The 19790-nt window shown below is 35.3% G+C and overlaps 1 protein-coding gene across 1 annotated transcript in view; it reads left to right on the top strand.

Annotated features, from left to right (window-relative positions):
- Positions 1–19790, top strand: part of SCN2A (sodium voltage-gated channel alpha subunit 2) — a 172276-nt gene that overhangs the window by 118428 nt on the left and 34058 nt on the right. The window contains 3 exon segments of the mRNA XM_017889182.1: positions 3053–3226; positions 5179–5535; positions 13661–14140. Coding sequence (XP_017744671.1) covers positions 3053–3226; positions 5179–5535; positions 13661–14140 — 1011 coding nt within the window.

Here is a 19790-nt window from a genome sequence, read left to right as displayed (position 1 = left end):
GGAAGATTAATTCAAGATGGATTAGAGACTTAAATGTTAGACCTAATACCATAAAAACCCTAGAAGAAAATCTAGGTAGTACCATTCAGGACATAGGCATGGGCAAGGACTTCATGTCTAAAACACCAAAAGCAATGGCCACAAAAGCCAAAATTGACAAATGGGATCTAATTAAACTAAAGAGCTTCTGCACAGCAAAAGAAACTACCATCAGAGTGAACAGGCAACCTACAGAATGGGAGAAAATTTTTGCAATCTACCCATCTGACAAAGGGCTAATATGCAGAATTACAAAGAACTTAAAGAAATTTACAAGAAAAAATCAAATCCCACCAAAAAGTGGGCAAAGGATATGAACAGACACTTCTCGAAAGAAGACATTTATGCAGCCAATGGACACATGAAAAAATGCTCATCATCACTGGTCATCAGAGAAATGCAAATCAAAACCACAATGAGATAGCATTTCACACCAGTTAGAATGGCGATCATTTAAAAGTCAGGAAACAACAGGTGCTGGAGAGGATGTGGAGAAATAGGAACGCTTTTACATTGTTGGTGGGAATGTAAACTAGTTCAACCATTGTGGGAGATAGTGTGGCAATTCCTCAAGGATCTAGAACTAGAAATACCATTTGACCCAACCATCCCATTACTGGGCATATACGCAAAGGATTATAAATCATGCTGGTATAAAGACACATGCACATGTATGTTTATTGCAGCACTATTCACAATAGCAAAGACTTGGAACCAACCCAAATGTCCATCAGTGACAGACTGGATTAAGAAAATGTGGCACATATACACCATGGAATACTATGCAGCTATAAAAACGGATGAGTTCATGTCTTTTGTAGGGACACGTATGAAGCTGGAAACTATCATTCTAAGCAAACTGTCAGAAGGACAGAAAACTAAACATTGCATGTTCTCACTCATAGGTGGGAATTGAACAATGAGCACACTCAGACACAGGGTGGGGAACATCACACACCGGGGCCTGTCATGGGGTGGGGGGAGCGGGGAGGGATAGCATTAGGAGATATACCTAATGTAAATGATGAGTTAATGGGTGCAGCACACCAACATGGCACATGTATACATATGTAGCAAACCTGCACGTTGTGCCCACGTACCCTAGAACTTAAAGAATAATAATAATAAATAAAAATAAAAATAAAAAAGCTAAAACAATAAAACATCTGAAATAAAACACGGGAGAACATCTTTGAGACCTTGGGGTAGGCAAACATTTCTTGGAAGAGAGACAAAAAGTGCTATACATTGTTTAAATGTCCATGAAATTTCAAACAATGGAGCCCTACTCAATGAAAAAGAAAAAAGTCTAGTAATATACACATGGGTGAGTTTCAATTTGAAGTATTCAAGAGATGTTTGGAAAAGTCACTAAGGCTGTCAGGTCTCTGAGGTGGCCACCTAGGTAGAGAGAGATTCCATTTACTGAGTTAGCAAATATCAGCAGAGAAGCAAAACTGTGGAGAAAAAGCAGTAAGGTGAATTTTTGACCTGTTGGATTTGAGATGCCTGGAAGACAGTCTTTCAAATGCAGGTATTGAATAGGCAGGTGGGTATGTGTTTCTAGAGATTAGGAGGTATGCTTGAACAGAAAAATAGATTTTGAAATGTAAACTATTATAAAAATGTAACTTATTATAAAAGGAAAATTAAAGTAAGTGGGGTGTAGACAGAGAGAATTCTGAATAAATCCAGTATTGAATGATTTGTTAGAGGAAGAAAATCAGGTAAGTAGCATACAGGGAGGTGTGGATCACAGGAGCCAAGGACAGAAAATATTTCAATGAAGAAGGAACAGAAAACAATGCCCAAAACTTCTAAAAGGGCAAGTAAGCAAGATAATTGTTTAAAATTTTCATTTGGATTTATTGGTGATGTCGGCCTTGTTGGTGAAGTTTGTTAAAGCCATTTGGTGGGTCGTGGAGTAAGTTGAAGAAGTGGAACTAGCAAGTGTAGACAAGTATGTGATCTTTGAAAGAAATCTGGCCATAAGGAAAGGATAAATGGTGGCAGCTGGAAGGGGAAATAGAGTGCAAGGAGAGTTTCTCTGATGACAGTGGTGATATTTTTAAGGGAGAGAAGGACTCGGTGTCTGTTACTTTCTATAAAAAAAAACAAAAAACAGAAAACAAAAAACCAAAAATCAAAAAACAAAACAAAACAAAACCAGAAGTAGCCAGTAGTAGAAAAATTGGTTAACTGAGAATGATTTCCTTGCAAAGTCCAAAGGAAAACACATAACACAATTTGAGAGATTAGCTCAAAACAGGGGCACTTCTTTCATTTTAACAAGACGAGAAAGGCAAAGCACAGTTATGGATGTAAGTAGTCTGGTAGATAAAGGGAAACAAAGTTCAGGCTGGCTGACTTTCATCACTTCTAAGAAGCTGAAGTACTGAGACTATGCTTCTCAGATGGGAAGGCATAAGGAAAAATGGCTGAGGTTATGTGCAGAAGAGAGAGTTTGAAATAGTTGTAGATTATAGAAATGGAGAAAGGAAAATACTACTTCCCTTTGGCCAGCAAAAGGAAATTTTTTTGTAAGAGTTCTTACTATCTGTAGAGCTAGCCGTGAGCATGTTTATTACAGCTTACATGACGTCTCCTTAGCACCAGTCTCATCTGCAGGGCCAGGGGAGGGGACCAATCCATTGGGCTTGGTGATGGAAGCCCGCACTGTCAGGTAATCATTTGGTAAGTTTCTGGAGAGCTAGAAAGATCAGAGACAGAGCCAAACAATTGATCACAATGAGCCAGTTGCACCTTTCATATGAAAATAACATTAATTTTATTGACTTAATCCATGTACTCTTTATCATTTGATAAACATTATATATGGTGAACAATTATTGATTTGAATGCAAAGCATTTGTGGATACCAAGTTGTTGGACCTAAACGAATGTTTGAAAATCAGAATTTAATTTATATTTGTTGGGAGTAAATTAAGTTGCTCAATAATTATTCGTGTTTCAAGAGTATTTGCTCATATAATGAACTACACTTCTCATTTAGGTCTTCACGGGGATCTTCACAGCAGAAATGTTTCTGAAGATAATTGCCATGGATCCATATTATTACTTTCAAGAAGGCTGGAATATTTTTGATGGTTTTATTGTGAGCCTTAGTTTAATGGAACTTGGTCTGGCAAATGTGGAAGGATTGTCTGTTCTCCGATCATTCCGGCTGGTAAATTAACTGGGAGTGTTCATAAAATGTACTTTGTAATTAATTAGTCTTCTTTCTCGTCTAGTAATAATGGCAAGATTTCCCATCATTATAATATTATTTGAATATACTTCTAAAACAAATTGGATTGCCATACCACCAGATAGTAGTTGTATATTCATCATAGGTTTAATAAAGTTCACTTAAATGAATAGTCTACACTTCTCTTCTTAGTTATTGAATGGAAGACTAATAGAGAGGAGGAAAAAGGGAGTCACAGATAAACTCAAATCACAATTAAACAACACCATAGTCAAGTCTCAGTTATCTGAGGTTTGCATAACTGTGTACAAAGCTTCCTTGGGACCTAGGATGAGCTCCCCTTTCTGCCAGAGACTAAGGAATTATGGAATTGTTCATTGCTCACCTTGTCCCCGAAGAGGAAAGAGTTAAGACAGGGGACAGTGTACAAGGGAGAAGGATAAGCAAACAGAGCTCCCCATATGACTGCTGCCACATCAGAAAATCACCAAATCCACTCTTTGAGAGAGTTAACTGTACTGTATTTTGTTAATTTTAAAGAAAGTATCTTTCTTTGATCTTTTATAATAACTATTAGATTTTAAAATTCAGAGATAAAATATCACTTGACATATTTCCAGTGAAAGTTTGATATGTTTTATTATACTATTACTTTCAGTTGGCTCTAACTTTTGCGACTTATTTTCAAATAACACAGGCTGTACATGGTTACTAAGGACACGTTCCTAGAGATGATTTACCTTAATAGTGATTAGGCTGAAGACTTTTTCATGAAATCTGTTTACAATTTCCCTTGCTGCTTTCAACGTTCAAATTTGAATTGTAATCCTTAGAACTATATTTCCTTCCCTAATCCTCAAAGGTAGTTATGAATCTAATTTGAAACTAGAAGGATGCAAAAAACAGAACAAAAATTTAAAATGATAAAACAAGTAATATGGGCAAGAACTTAAAAAAAATTTAGCAAACCTTCATGAAAATGTGATGCAGTTAAGGGAAATAGGAAGCATAGTATCATTAGAATCTTACTTAATGTGCCAGGCTCTTTTGCATAAATTATTATCTGGAATAAATTAAATACTTTGGTGCATGTATTTACTCCTTTGGGTCACTCTGATGCTGTTAAATAATGCACTACTCTCATCCTGACATTTACTGAAGCATCAGAAATAAAATGCTGCTGCTGTTTAACCATAAATGGTACTTCAGCGAACTCTAAAGCTAATACAACCAATATGTCAAACACAATGAGAGAGACATTTGCACACTACACTGAATTAAGTCTTTGAAGACAAAAGGTTAAAAGAAGCTTAACTTTTACTTAAGTTTAAATACTTTTGTATTTGAATATAATACATGTTTAAAATATAGCCTGAAGTTACAGCAAGCTAAAAATACAACTAGATTAAAACAGTCTAAAGACAAAGAAATTAGTTGATTTCTGCTTCTACTTTGTGTAACTTAAGTGTTGATATTATTTTCAGTTGTGCATTTCAGCATGATATTTAAAGTACACTGAAAACTATACCTGCTTTGGCCTTTTAAAATAATGAGAGTTTTACTTCTCTGAAACTGGATCCCTGCTAATTAACCACCATTAATCTTAAATATCTTAATTCCTTAAGGAGAAACAAAGGTGTATTTTACACATGCTTATGTAGGATACTTGAAAATTCGGTGTATCTTGTTAAACTGTCAATTTAAAAACTATATAATTTAATTATTTCATTTACAGTGTGGACCATTTCAAAATGAAAAAAAGAACCCTCTATGGTAGCAAGTCACTGCTATATTTGTTAGTAATCATTTGACAAATAAATAATTCATCACTTTATAATTGAAACAGTTACCTGTACATTTGCCCTGTTAATAAAATTACAGATATTTTTAGAAATGCAGGGCATTAACACTGTTCTTGCTTTTATTTCCAGCTCCGAGTTTTCAAGTTGGCAAAATCTTGGCCAACTCTAAATATGCTAATAAAGATCATTGGCAATTCTGTGGGGGCTCTAGGAAACCTCACCTTGGTGTTGGCCATCATCGTCTTCATTTTTGCTGTGGTTGGCATGCAGCTCTTTGGTAAGAGCTACAAAGAATGTGTCTGCAAGATTTCCAATGATTGTGAACTCCCACGCTGGCACATGCATGACTTCTTCCACTCCTTCCTGATCGTGTTCCGCGTGCTGTGTGGAGAGTGGATAGAGACCATGTGGGACTGTATGGAGGTCGCTGGCCAAACCATGTGCCTTACTGTCTTCATGATGGTCATGGTGATTGGAAATCTAGTGGTATGTAGCAAAAACATTTTCCTCATTTTCATTAAAAGATAATGTAACCATAAAAAAGTGTGTTCAACTGAAGAATATTTTGTGTTTTTTAAATCAAGGCCATTTCCTATTGTCCATTACTCATAAGAGCCATGTATAGTTTAGACTGTTGCAATCCACACAAACCCTTAAACTACCTTTTGAACCAGTTGTTCTTTCTCTCATTATCCTTCTTGCTAGATGGAGAGAAACATTTTTGTTATTTATCTTTCAGTTCCTGTACTAAAGCATGGAAGTGTTACTTAGAACACTCATTTTATTTATAAGTACTAGGAATAACACGTGAAAATGTTTCAGATTTGGTTTTCTACAAATTTAAAAATTAGTAACAATCTCAGTTTATTAAAAGTTCATGGGGTTTTTGGTGCCTAGAAACTATATTATGAGCAAGTAACATTGACTCAAAAACATTGTCATTTCTGCATAAAATTAACCATGCCCAACACCATATATATTTAGGATAGTTAGCTCTTCTTGTTGCATTGATCCCTTTACCATTATGTAATGTCTTTCTTTGCCTTTTTTTAATCTTTGTTGGTTTAAAGTCTGTTTTTATCAAAGACGAGGATTGCAAACCCTGCTTTTTTTTTTTTCTTTTTTTTTTTTTTACTTTCCATTTGCTTGGTAAATATTCCTCCATCCCTTTATTTTGCGTCTATGTGTGTTTTTGCATGTGAAATGAGTTACAGCACACCTATGGGTTTTGACTCTTTATCCAATTTGTCAGTCTGTGTCTTTTAATTGGGGCATTTAGCCCATTTACATTTATGGTTAATATTGTTATGTGTGAATTTGACCTGGTCATTATGACGGTAGCTGGTTATTTTGCTCATTAGTTGTTGTGGTTTCTTCATAGTGTTGATGATCTTAACAATTTGGTATGTTTTTGCAGTGGCCGGTACTGGTTTTTCCTTTCCATGTTTAGTGCTTCCTTCAGGAGCTCTTGTAAGGCAGGCCTGGTGGTGGCAAACTCTCTCAGCATTTGCTTGTCTCTATTTCTCCTTTGCTTATGAAGCTTAGTTTGGCTGGATGTGAAATTCTGGGTTGAAAATTCTTTTCTTTAAGAATATTTAATATTGGCCCCAACTCTCTTCTAGCTTGTAGAGTTTCTGCCTAGAGATCCACTGCTAGTCTGGTGGGCTTCCCTTTGTGGGTAACATGACCTTTCTCTCTGGCTGCCCTTAACATTTTTTCCTTCATTTCAACCTTGGTGAATATGACAATTACATGTCTTGGGATTGCTTTTCTCAAGGAGCATCTTTGTGGTGTTCTCTGTATTTCCTGAATTTGAATGTTGGCCTGTCTTGCTAGGTTGGGGAAGTTCTCCTGGATAATACCCTGAAGAGTGTTTTCCAACTTGGTTCCATTCTCCCCGTCACTTTCAGGTACACCAATCAAACTTAGGTTTGGTCTTTTCACATAGTCTCTTATTTATTTGAGACTTTGTTCCTTTTCATTCTTTTTCTCTTATCCTGTCTTCATGCTTTACAAAAATTAACTCAGGATGGATTAAAGATTTAAATGTTAGACCTAAAACCATAAAAACCTTAGAAGAAAACCTAGGCAATACCATTCAGGACATAGGCATGGGCAAAGACTTCATGACTGAAACACCAAGAGCAATAGCAACAAAAGCCAAAATTTACAAATGGGATCTAATTAAACTAAAGAGCTTCTGCACAGTAAAAGAAACTATCAACAGACTGAACAGGCAACCTACAGAATGGGAGAAAATTTTGCAATCTATCCATCTGATATTCAGAATCTACAAGGAACTTAAACAAATTTACAAGAAAAAACAACCCCATCAAAAAGTGAGCAATGGATATAAAAAGACACTTCTCAAAAGAAGACATTTATATGACTAAAAAAATATGAAAAAAGGCTCATCATCACTGATCATTAGAGAAATGCAAATCAAAACCACAATGAGATACCATCTCATGCCAGTTAGAATGGTGATCATTAAAAAGTCAAGAAACAACAGATACTGGGGAGATTGTGGAGAAATAGGAACACCTTTACACTGTTGGTGGGAGTGTAAATTAGTTTAAGCATTGTGGAAGACAGTGTGGCGATTCCTCAAGGATCTAGAACCAGAAATATCATTTGATCCAGGAATCCCATTACTGGGTATATACCCTAAGGATTATAAATCATTCTACTATAAAGATGCGTGCACATGTATGCTTATTGCAGCACTATTCATGATAGTAAAGTTTTGGAACCAACCCAAATGCCCATCAATGATAGATTGGATAAACAAAATGTGACACATACACACCATGAAATACTATGCAGCCATAAAAAAGAATGAGTTCATGTCCTTTGCAGGGACATGGATGAAGCTGGAAACCATCATTCTCAGCAAACTAACACAGGAACAGAACCAAACACCACACGTTCTCACTCATAAGTGGGAGTTGTACAATGAGAACACATGGACACAGGGAGAGTAACATTACACACTGAGGCCTGTCAGGGGTTGAGGGGCTAGGAGAGGGAGAGCATTAGGAGAAATACATAATGGAAATTACGGGTTGATGGGTGCAGCAAACCACCATGGCAAGTGTATACGTATGTAACAAATCTGCACGTTCTGCACATGTATCCCAGAACTTAAAGTATAATAATAATTAAAAAAAATTAACCATGCCCAACACCAGTGTCCTGAATCGTGAAGGCATGGAGAAGATGGGAAGGCATGGGAAGATAAATATAACAAAGTGATATAGCATGTACTCAAATAGAATTAAAAATAGGAAGTAGCTAATATGTGTTCAAAAATACGAAAACAAAGTGCCGTATGCCAAGTTTACAAAATGGGAATCTTGCTTTACAATAGGAAGGTTGATCAGGGAAGCCTTTGTCAAAGAGTTTGGACCTAAAATATATTTAACTGAGATGTAAAATTTAGCTTGGTAGGAAGAAAGATCATCCCAAACAAGGAAACAAGGTACCTGGTGACTGAGGACAGAGGACAGTAGACTCTGAAAAGTATCAGGCTCTTATGCTTTAAATATGAAGTAATTACACTGAGTTGCTTAATTAGAACCCAAACCAATGGAATAGAAAAATGACTACCATAACAAGTAATTTAATGTATATACTGTTGCCAGGCTCAGTGGCTCACGCCTGTAATCCCAGCACTTTGGGAGACTGAAGTGGGCAGTTCACTTGAGGACAGGAGTTCGAGACCAGCCTGACCAACATGGCAAAACCCCGTCTCTACTAGAAATAGAAAAATTAGCCAGGTGTGATGATGCACACCTGTAATCCCAGCTACTTGGGAAGCTGAGGCACGAGAATTGCTTAATCCTGGGAGCCAGAGGTTACAGTGAGCCGAGATTGTGCTGTTGTATTCCAACCTGGGTGAAACAGCGAGACTCAGTTGCAAAAAAAAAAAAGGAAAAAAAGCCTATACTCTTTAGACATGATTTCCTTTCATGTAAAGGTAACCTCCAAGTCCCCAGAGATGGAGAACGGGGAAGGGAAAAAGGCAAAGTACTATTTTATTTTTATTCATTGCCAGATTTCAGCCTCTTCAGCATTACTTTTGATGATTCTGATCTATTTTCAAAGTAACAAGAAACATAAACAGTGTACAATCTAGAATTATAAACAGTGACTTAAAACAATAAACACTGATTATTTCACAGTTTCTGTGGGTCAGGATTTTGGGAATAAGTTAGCTGAGTGGTTCTGGTTCAGGGTCAATCACGAAGTTGCTGTCAAGATGTTAGCTGAGGTTACAGTTTTCTTGACTGGGGCTGGAGGATTAGCTTCTAAGAAGGCTCAATCTCATGGTTATTGGCAGGTGGTTTCAGTTCCTTTTTGGCTGTTAGTTGAAGGTCTGATATTTTCTCTACAGGACCTTTCCCATATGACTATTGAGTATCCTTATGATATGGCAGGTGACTTCTTCCAGGGAAGGTGATGTAAGAGAGAAGGCAAGGAGAAAATCCTCTTTATATTCTACTCTTGAGAGTCACTTTTCACCACTTCTCCCATATTGTATTCATTAGAAGCTAGTCACTAAGAAGAGCTCAAGCTACTATAATCCCCAAGCAACTTTAAAATGTTCACTTTCAGAAAAGTGTAAGATCACATAGAACAGAAACAAAGAAAAGATAATATAATTATGTTATAGATTTGATTTCATTTTCTCTATATGTATATTTGGTATATGTTGGAAGAAGAAAAGAAAAGGCAGAGAAAATAATCCTTTATGACAACAACAATTGATCAGACAACAATGGGGAATTCAGAAGGAAAGTTTGGGACCAGATTGGGTAGAATTTAATCTATGAAAAGGCTGACTGTGGATAATAAAATGTATTTTCCTTTAGGCAATTCAAAGCTACAGATGGTTTTTTATCAAGAAAGTGACAATGAACCAGTGATTTTTTTTTTGGAAATGTATGTAGCAGGAGAATGCAGAGTAGTTTTAAAAGAAGATAAAACTCAGCCTACCACATGTTGTCTATTAGTTTACTGAAATTAACATACCTCTCTAATGTATAATTGTATGGAGAATTCAAGTTGAAAAGAGAATTTCAGGAAATATCAAGTATTTATACTTATGGATGAAATCAGTATTAATTTCGATTGTGATATATGCATAAAAAGATATCATTTATAAAAGAATAATTTCCATCTACTGGTGTAAATTTAATTTTGTTCTTTTCAGAGAGAAAATTAAGGGTTCTCCTTTCTTTTTGACTGTCAGTTAAAACAATTTCTTCATCTTGTGATAACCTAGATATGTTCCTGAAGTAGCTAAGGTAGTAATATCTATCATGTTTACGACTATTAAGGAAATATGCTTACATAACATTTGCTTAAGACTGAATCAACTTGATGTATTCACTCCTTACTACAATTCTTCCTTCCTATTCTCACTGGCAAAAGGGCAAAGGTATCCCAAAGGCAAGTTGGCATATCTTCCTCTTAACACATGGGAACTATCAGATGGGGCTCCACCCAGATAGAAGTGGTAGTCACAGTAGATGTGACTGCCAGTCTAGTCTACAGACAAGACAGAGCTGGGACCACAAACACTGTTTCCCAGACCAGGATTTTTATGAGCCATTCTTAGTTTCCAGACACGATGGCGAGAGACCCTTCAAAGGTTGAAGATAGGTGCTGCAGAAAGAGAATGTGACTTTCTGAAAACTGATGGTTCTAGAAGTAGAGAATACAACCTCCTCTCTCCCTAAGAGAAGGTGAGACAACAGCACACAGGAGGGGTGTGAAGGTTTTGGCTTCTTCTCACGAGTTGGAAATCAGGATGGAGAAACAATTAAAATATGTAATATATTTCAGTTTTGAAGTCAAAATGGTAATTATGGTAACATTTCCATTCCAAGAGGCTAATTTGAGACACATGAAAGAGTTGATTTCATTTAGTGAGCTAGCACATTTGTTAAACAGGAGTCAGGATTTCCGTCCCCGAGTGAGTTTGCTGAACTCTGTTTTCTTAAATTGTCATGGATCACACCAAACACCTGTGCCAGTTGTTATGCACATACCCTTCGGTAACAAAGGAAGTCTAGAAAAAGAGATTAACTTGACTCACACAAATATTCTAGGGAAATAAAGTAAATAGAAAGATAGTGCTGTGGAGGATAAGTTGGATAATAGTAACAGTGATAACAGCTAAACTTTCTCAAAGGTTCACTATGTGCCAGGAACTGTGCTGAAAGCCACATGAATTCTATCATTGAATCCTTACAACAACCTTGTAAGCTGGGCACTAGAAAAACAATTACATTTATTTTATAAATGTGGAAACTGGGATTCAGATTGGTTATGCTACTTAGTAGGTAACAGAAAATAGATTCTTACATAGCACTCGAATTCTAAAATATGTGCTCCTTTATGTCAAGTAATCTGTAGAACTAAGATAAACATGCTGATGAAAGTTATTGTCTAGTGGGTATTAATAAACACAGTTTCAACACTGTGTCACCATGTGCAGATTGGCTGCTTTAAAAAAACCAGTTGATAGAAAGATGAGAATATAGCAAGAATGTAGAATCCTTTTTATTGAAGTTTTACTTAAAAAGTTTCCTAAGATTCTACTTTTATACTACAGGTTGAGCATCCCTAATCTGAAAATTTGAAATCTAAAATGCTCCGAAGCTCAAAGCTTTTGAGCACCAACATGATACTACAAGAGGAAAATTCTACACCTGGCCTCTTGTAATGAATCGCAGTTAAACCACAGTCAAAATGTTGTTTCCTGAACAAAATTATTAAAAATATTGTATAAAATTACCTTCAGGCTATGTGTATAAGATATGTATGAAATTTAAATGAATTTTATGTTTACACATGTGTCTCATTCTCAAGATATGTCATTATGTACATGCAAATATTCTAAAATTTAAAATCCAGAACACTTCTGGTCCCACGCATTTCAAATAAGGGATATGCAACTTGTATTTACTTTGTGCATTTGCGCCCCTTTACTGCTATATCCTTCTTTTGTTCTGTATGTTCTGTATGCTTAAATATCAGGGATTCATTGATATTGTCAATACAATCCAGAAAAAAAATTATATGACTCAGTCTTGTACCCCTGAGAAAGTCTGATTTCTTTGTAAGTTCTCCTTTTTTTCCCCCCACAATAGTGGGTTTAATGTCACGAATCTTTTCACTCATTCATACTGGTGAAGCCTATTTTTAAAGACCCAATTTGCAGACTGATTATTGTCCTTATTCATGGCAATACTTCATCTCCACAATCTTTAATTCAACAATAACATCATAATTATTGTATAATAACCATTTATAGTATTTCCCACTATTGTATAATTATAGTAGCCATAATTGTCTTAATAAAAATTGGGACTTTTCATCCAGCAATAAATACATTTTTGTCTGATTTGTCCAGTTATCTAGGTACAAAAAATGGTACAAAGGCACAAAAATAAAATCTTATTTATTTATTTATTTATTTATTTTTTGAGACAGAGTCTCGCTCTGTCGTCCGGGCTGGAGTGCAGTGGCCGGATCTCAGCTCACTGCAAGCTCCGCCTCCTGGGTTTACACCATTCTCCTGTCTCAGCCTCCCGAGTAGGTGGGACTACAGGCGCCCGCCACCTCGCCCGGCTAGTTTTTTGTATTTTAGTAGAGATGGGGTTTCACCGTGTTAGCCAGGATGGTCTCGATCTCCTGACCTCGTGATCCGCCCGTCTCAGCCTCCCAAAGTGCTGGGATTACAGGCTTGAGCCACCGCAACCGGCCTAAAATCATATTTAAATATATTGGGATAATTGTTGATTTTAGGAATAAATTATCAGTGTTTCAGGAAATCCAAATTACATAGTCAAAATAGTGTCTGTGTTAGGCCATTCTTGCATTGCTACAGATAAATACCTGAGACTGGGTAATTTATAAAGAAAAAAGATTTAATTAGCTCATGGTTCTACAGGGAGCATGGTGCTGGCCCCTGCTTGGCTTCTGGTGAAGTCTCACAGAGCTTTCAATCATGGCAGAAGGCAAAGTGGAGCAGGCATTTCACATGACGAAAGCGGGAACAAGCAAGAGAGAGTGTGGGGAGGAGGCACTACAAACGTTTAAATAACAACATCTCATGAGAACTCACTGACATGCGCACAGCACCAAGGCATGAGGGATCTGCCCCCGTGATCCATACACCTCCCACCAGGTCCCATGTCTAGTGCTGGGGATTACAATTCCACATGAGATTTGGGAGGGGACAAATGTCCAAAATATATCAGCATCCCAAATAAAAGGGTTTTTTTTTTTTTTTTTTTTCTTCACTGTACAGTTGTCTATATATATCTTTTGGAACTGAGCTTAATATAAATGTTTCATTTAACAATGATTCCATTATTTTCTGCAATGACTAAAAAGGAAATAGTGATAATAGTATTATTTTATATTGACCAAGTATTTTTTATTTCATTCACTTTTTTGCAGAATAGTTTTATCATGAATTAGCAGAAATACGTATTAGAATAAAATAAGGTGTCAAGAACAATTTTAGAAAACTAGTTGTTGAAAGCAATGGAAGCAACAGAATGTTTTCATCACCTGTTTTCCTACTGTGTTCCAGGTTCTGAACCTCTTCTTGGCCTTGCTTTTGAGTTCCTTCAGTTCTGACAATCTGGCTGCCACTGATGACGATAACGAAATGAATAATCTCCAGATTGCTGTGGGAAGGATGCAGAAAGGAATCGATTTTGTTAAAAGAAAAATACGTGAATTTATTCAGAAAGCCTTTGTTAGGAAACAGAAAGCTTTAGATGAAATTAAACCTCTTGAAGATCTAAATAATAAAAAAGACAGCTGTATTTCCAATCATACCACCATAGAAATAGGCAAAGACCTCAATTATCTCAAAGACGGAAATGGAACTACTAGTGGCATAGGCAGCAGTGTAGAAAAATATGTCGTGGATGAAAGTGATTACATGTCATTTATAAACAACCCTAGCCTCACTGTGACGGTACCAATTGCTGTTGGAGAATCTGACTTTGAAAATTTAAATACTGAAGAATTCAGCAGCGAGTCAGATATGGAGGAAAGCAAAGAGGTAAAAATGTTTAAATAAGGAGGTATTTTGGTGTTATATATTTCTGTTGTTTAAAATTATCAGGTATTTTTAAATTGTATGTTTCCTTCCTGTTAAGAATATAGAAAATATCTGTCTAGCAATACATTTTCTATGGCAAAATTGGTAATAAATAATTTAATGATAGATTAAAATAGAGCTAGATAAACAATATGCTGACTTATGTTTCAAATACTCACATTTTGAATTCTTGATAGTATTTTGATAGAATTTTGATAGAATTTTCAGTATTTAAAATAATTTTAAATTTCTGAAAATGCCTCAATTTCTCCACTTTTTTCCTTATAATTTGCCCACAACAGTGGTTTTTGTATGTACTGGAAAAATACCTGATGAGAGGGTAGTTACAATTCTCATCTTGTTATGTTCTTAATTCTTATGAAATGCTTCATAAAATAGTATTGTATTTAGTTTGCACAGACATATTTACTCAAGGAAGATCTGATTGGGATATTGGCTTGATATTTACATGTAGTTTATCTTTCCTGAAGTCGGTCATTTTTTTGAAGAGAAGGTATTGATGAGGAATCACACTAAAAACATATTTAACCCTACTGAGCTCAGTGCTCGCTATTTAAAGAAACAAAAATCTTTCATACATTATAGAATGTAAAATTCTGAATTTACCAACTCAGTAAGTCCTGGTACCCTAATGTGTTCTTTGATTTACAAGAAAGGTATGAGCAACAGAATATATTTTTTGTTTTGTTTGTTATTAACAACAAGTACAGAGTTGGAGGTAAAGAGAGGAATTTAAAACCTTAATATTTAATTGCTTATGCAAAAATGAAGACAAGATTTCCAGTGATTAAAGCTTGCACTAACAAACAAAAATAACAAGGAAAAACAAAGATTTATTCCTTCCTCATACGAATTGTTTGGCAAGAAAGATAAAAGCTTCTACTCCTGATGTTGGGAAGGAAAGAATGATGACATAGGAGAGTTTGGGCACTGAAAGGTAAAATTTAGGTAGCACAACATGGTCGTGATAATTAACAATCAGCTAAAATTATGAGAAAAATATAATTATAAAAAAAAGAACAAAGGTGGGTGGATCACGAGGTCAGGTGTTCGAGATCAGCGAGGCCAACATGGTAGAACTCTGTCTCTACTAAAGATTAAAAAAATTAGCCAGGTGTGGTGGCGTACGCCCAGCTACTCAGGAGGCTGAGGCAGGAGAATCGCTTGAACTCAGGAGGCAGAGTTGCAGTGAGTCGAGATTATGCCATTGCACTCCAACCTGGGTGACAGATGAGACTCTGCCTCAAACAAACAAAAAAAAGAACTAGATATTTCAGACAGTGTTTCTGTATTTATTTGATAAAATTACTAAAGAGTATGCTATTTTCTGTTTTTTCTTGTTTGTAAGTTAGGTAGTATTGCTGTTAGTGATTAGGTAGAGGTAGATGTTTAATGGGAAATTCAGACAATGTTTGAATGTAGGAAGGTATAAATAACAGGGACATAGCTATTAGTTTCACAAGAAATAACTGATGAGATTCAAGGGAAAAGTAATAAAACCTTCTATCCTGGGGCAAAGAATTACTTTAATTAGTTGAACTTAAATTTTTACTAACTAGATTATTGTTTGAAAGTTGAATAATATCTTAAAATCTTGTTAACAAAATTTTGAACATGTATTGTTATAATAGTTGGGTTATGCTGGAAGGGTGGAGTGGCCCGATTTCTTATATAGTCTACTGCTATTATAGAAGCTGAAGTCAGCATTTATAAAATAGAATTGGGTCATTCGAATTTTAATATAAAATTATTTTGAAATTGTGCCTAATGGTGAATATCTCCCTAATAGTTAAAAAAGTCAACTTTTATTTTCACACATGTTTAGTTTTAGGCTGTCATATAAACTTAGAATGAATTATACAGTATCAAACGTTGAAGCCATTGGCTAGTTAAATCTTTTAGCTAAGTTTGAGGATCTTCTGAGGAATGTTTAACTTGACATCCAGGCTTCTTAACTTTAAGAGATTTTAGAGCCCTGGGTTTTCCAAAAGAGCACGTATTTTGCCTTAACTTAAGCCATTATGTTTGAAATAAGAAGGAAGTCCAGTGATGTGGGGTTTAGAGTAGGGAAATCTCTTGTTTCTCTTGTTATCATTAAGCTTTTTTATTTGTTTTCTAATTAACTTAGCTCTGAGTTAAATACTCTAAAATAATATTTGTGAATTCAGTATTTCAGAATTGGAGGAAGAGAACTGATCTGCCAGGTGGAAGCAGACAGAATTATTTTATTCCTTGAGTTGTGGAGTCCTTCCAATACCTTCCCAGCATACAGACTGTTACTTCAGTGTTAACGTTATTTGGAGGGGTTTTTAATTCTGGCTTTATATCAAACTTTCCAGGCATAAATTTATAAAATAATAAATGCTTAAGATTATAGCCATGAAAGAGATTATGTGTAGCTTTTGATCTTTCAAAATTTTACCTGGTAGCTCTACACTAAAAAACTAGAGAATTTAAAACAGTTATTGAAGAATTTCAGACACTTCCATTTGAAATAGCATTTCTTGTCTGCCTTCTAGTCATTTTGTCTGGTCATTTTCTATCTCGGGGACAGGATTACACTGTTAAATATCACAGAGTAGTAGGAAACATCATGAGGCTTATTGCCAATCCTTTCTAAATTAATTTTTTAATTAAAGAAAAATGAGGCATTTTTTTCTGGAATGTCTAAATGAATTTTTTTGTAAGGCAGACTGAGTAGACTCAGAGGTTTTTTTAGGTGTTCACAGTAAGTCCTCTGCAATGTCTTTGCTAAATGTGTGTGATTCTTCAGTAGTTTTCTGTAGATTCTCTAGAGTAGATCATTTAAAATCATGTCATAATCACGTATGCTTTAATTTTAATGTTATTTTGATTATATTAATGTAATTCCTTTTGTGATTTTGAATGATTGTTTTTTTCTTTTAGAGTATTTAATAATGTGGAAGCCATGCTTGAATGACTATTTTTCGAAGTGCAATTTAGTAGTGTGATATGGTGACCTTCACCGCTTACCATTCTTACTTCTCACAGGAGTAAAATCAAGCTGGAGCCATCAAGAATGCAGCTCTGGTGTTTTTTAACCAGCCAGAGGCTCGTGCCACCACTTTTACCCAGGTTACCCAAGCAAGTTGTACATCTATAAATATAATCAGTTTCTAAATGACTTTTGACTGGCCTGCATGTTACTCAGCTACGTTCCTTGCCCTTCCATTGGCAGTAAAATAAAAACATGCACAGCTGCTATTATGCTGAGTCATATAAAGCATGGTCAGGCAAGTCTGACAACCCTAACTTAAAAAAATGATTTAGCTGCTAATTTTCTTACATAGATTTTAACAGAAATTATATTCAATGAAAAGTAAAAGTGCATGCCTTTATGGATTATTTAATTTCCATTTAATGTTACAGAGTTTTGAACATATTAAGAGCCTAAAGGAGAAATTAGGTGCTCTTTGAAAACTTGCAAAAATGTTTTTTATCCTCTGCCTTTAAAAAAATGTATAGCCCAGTTACTGTACTTTCTTGACAGTTTTTTATTTAGTGTAATGTTTTTCTGAAGGGTAATCTGCAAATTAAAGCAATCCCTTATTCATGTGCAAACTTCCCAAAGGATGTTTTAATGTGATAATAATGTAAATGATCAGGAATGTCTGTGTTTCAGTTGCTAGCAGCATGGGTATAATTTTTATCTGCTTCATTTTAGGGAAAATGGGATTGCTTTATTTAGCAATTGACCAAAAGTATTTTGCATTTAGAATAGAATTTCTTTGAAGAGTCTGTTTATATTTATCCTTAAAACTCCTAGACTGAAAGAAAAGGATATAATGTTTTTTGTGTACCAAATAATAATAATAATAATAGTGATAATGAAAGACTTACAGATGGTATGCTCATTCTAAAAATAGATTTAGAGTCCATCTTCTTCATATTCTTGTCTCCTCTGTGCTTTCTCTCCCCTCTGTTTTAGTCAGACCTGCTGGAAAACTTTCTCATGAAGAATATTATTTAAATTTGCCATGATCCACAAACTCCTGTATAGGAAGAGAATCAGAAACTCTTGCTCCTGGGATGTTTTTAAAATGAAGAGACCTCCCTATCAAGTGACAATAGCAATAAATGTAACATCATTCTATGGGATCCATTAGTGGACCTTCATTTCCTAAAGTTGAAATCATAGTTTTATGCAGAAATGTGTTAACCAAATTGCCTAACCCAATTTAATCATTTTTAAGAAATGTTAATTATTTTGTCACTTAGATACAGTTTCCTCTCCTTCTGCCAATAAAACTGTAAAACAACACTAACATAAAAGTGTAGTTGGCTCTTTGGAAGAAGCAATAATCGTGCCATTCCTGGAGCATTCTTTTATACTTTGGAACAAAATATTCCATCACTGAGTCTCCAGATTCATGATCTATAATGCCTTATATATTGGAAGCATGGTATATAAAATGGGATCCAAGATGCGTAATTGTTTCCAGTTAAACACAGATGCACATATACACAGGGACGACAGAGAATTACTTTTTTCTATTATGTAGTAGTTCTTCAGAAAAGCATGAAATTTAGGCACTTTTGGATAATAGCTTGTTTGCTGGAAAGAGGCAAGGTTAGTTTCCTTATTCTCTGAGTATCCCATTTTGCTAATTTCTGGTTTAGAAAGATATTTGAGGCGTATTATCCATCAATGTATCTAGGGGATTCAGCTGGAGTAAAGGTGGTAGAATAGATGCTAAGAAGGAACTGTTTAGTTTATTTTCAACCCTCACATTATTGCAACGTTTGATTTCCTTGAAAAAGCCTCTGATTCTCCATCAGGAAACATTGACCACTTCCTAAAAGAATATACTAATTTCTAATACAGAAGTTAAATACAGGGACAAAAATCTGTCTGGAAGGTTTGAGTGAGCAATGGTGGAATGGGTTCAACAGGCACCTGTCTATGACTTTATCCTGGAGAATGTGTAGTCCTCATGGGAAAGTTTTCCAGTGGGATAGTGATTAAAATGGAAAAAAATGACCAAAATATCTTTAATATAAGAACAAAATGGGCCAAAAACATGTGTCTTTGGGTCACTGGTAATCTACTGAGCAGTAGGACATCATGACATAAGAGTTCCTTTTGCCATCCGAAGAAAAATATTTAAAATCCTACCATTTGTGGTTTAAAAAATGTTACAATGTATTCATTATAAACACTAAAATGACTTTCTGGATACTACAGTATACTGTGAGTAATTATTTTGATTTTACCATATTCTTTATTGAAAAGTAACACCAACAATTCCTGTCTGATGTAAATGTGTCATTTAGGCTTTAAGCCCATTCCAAAGCAAGCAAGACCATTATTTCCATTCTTTCAGGGTTAAGATAGTTTATGTAAAGTAACCAGAGCTCCTTAAGTACAGGTCAGCAATAGCATCCATGCAGAACAAATGATTTTTGTTCTTGGAAGCCAAAATAGTCAGATATGGGATACTTGATTTAATCTGTATTTGAACTTTTCTCTTTTTTAAGTACCAATTTTTTAATTAAATTATCTCTCTCTTTTCCCAAATTATATGCAATATCTACTAAGTATGTTTTCTTCAAAATGTATCTTAGCTTC

Source organism: Rhinopithecus bieti, unplaced genomic scaffold, assembly GCF_001698545.2.
Source record: "Rhinopithecus bieti isolate Rb0 unplaced genomic scaffold, ASM169854v2 scaffold_18745, whole genome shotgun sequence".
NCBI classification, from domain to species: domain Eukaryota; kingdom Metazoa; phylum Chordata; class Mammalia; order Primates; family Cercopithecidae; genus Rhinopithecus; species Rhinopithecus bieti.
The sequence above is the reverse complement of the archived record's forward strand: the minus strand, read 5'-3'. Positions and strand labels throughout refer to the sequence as shown.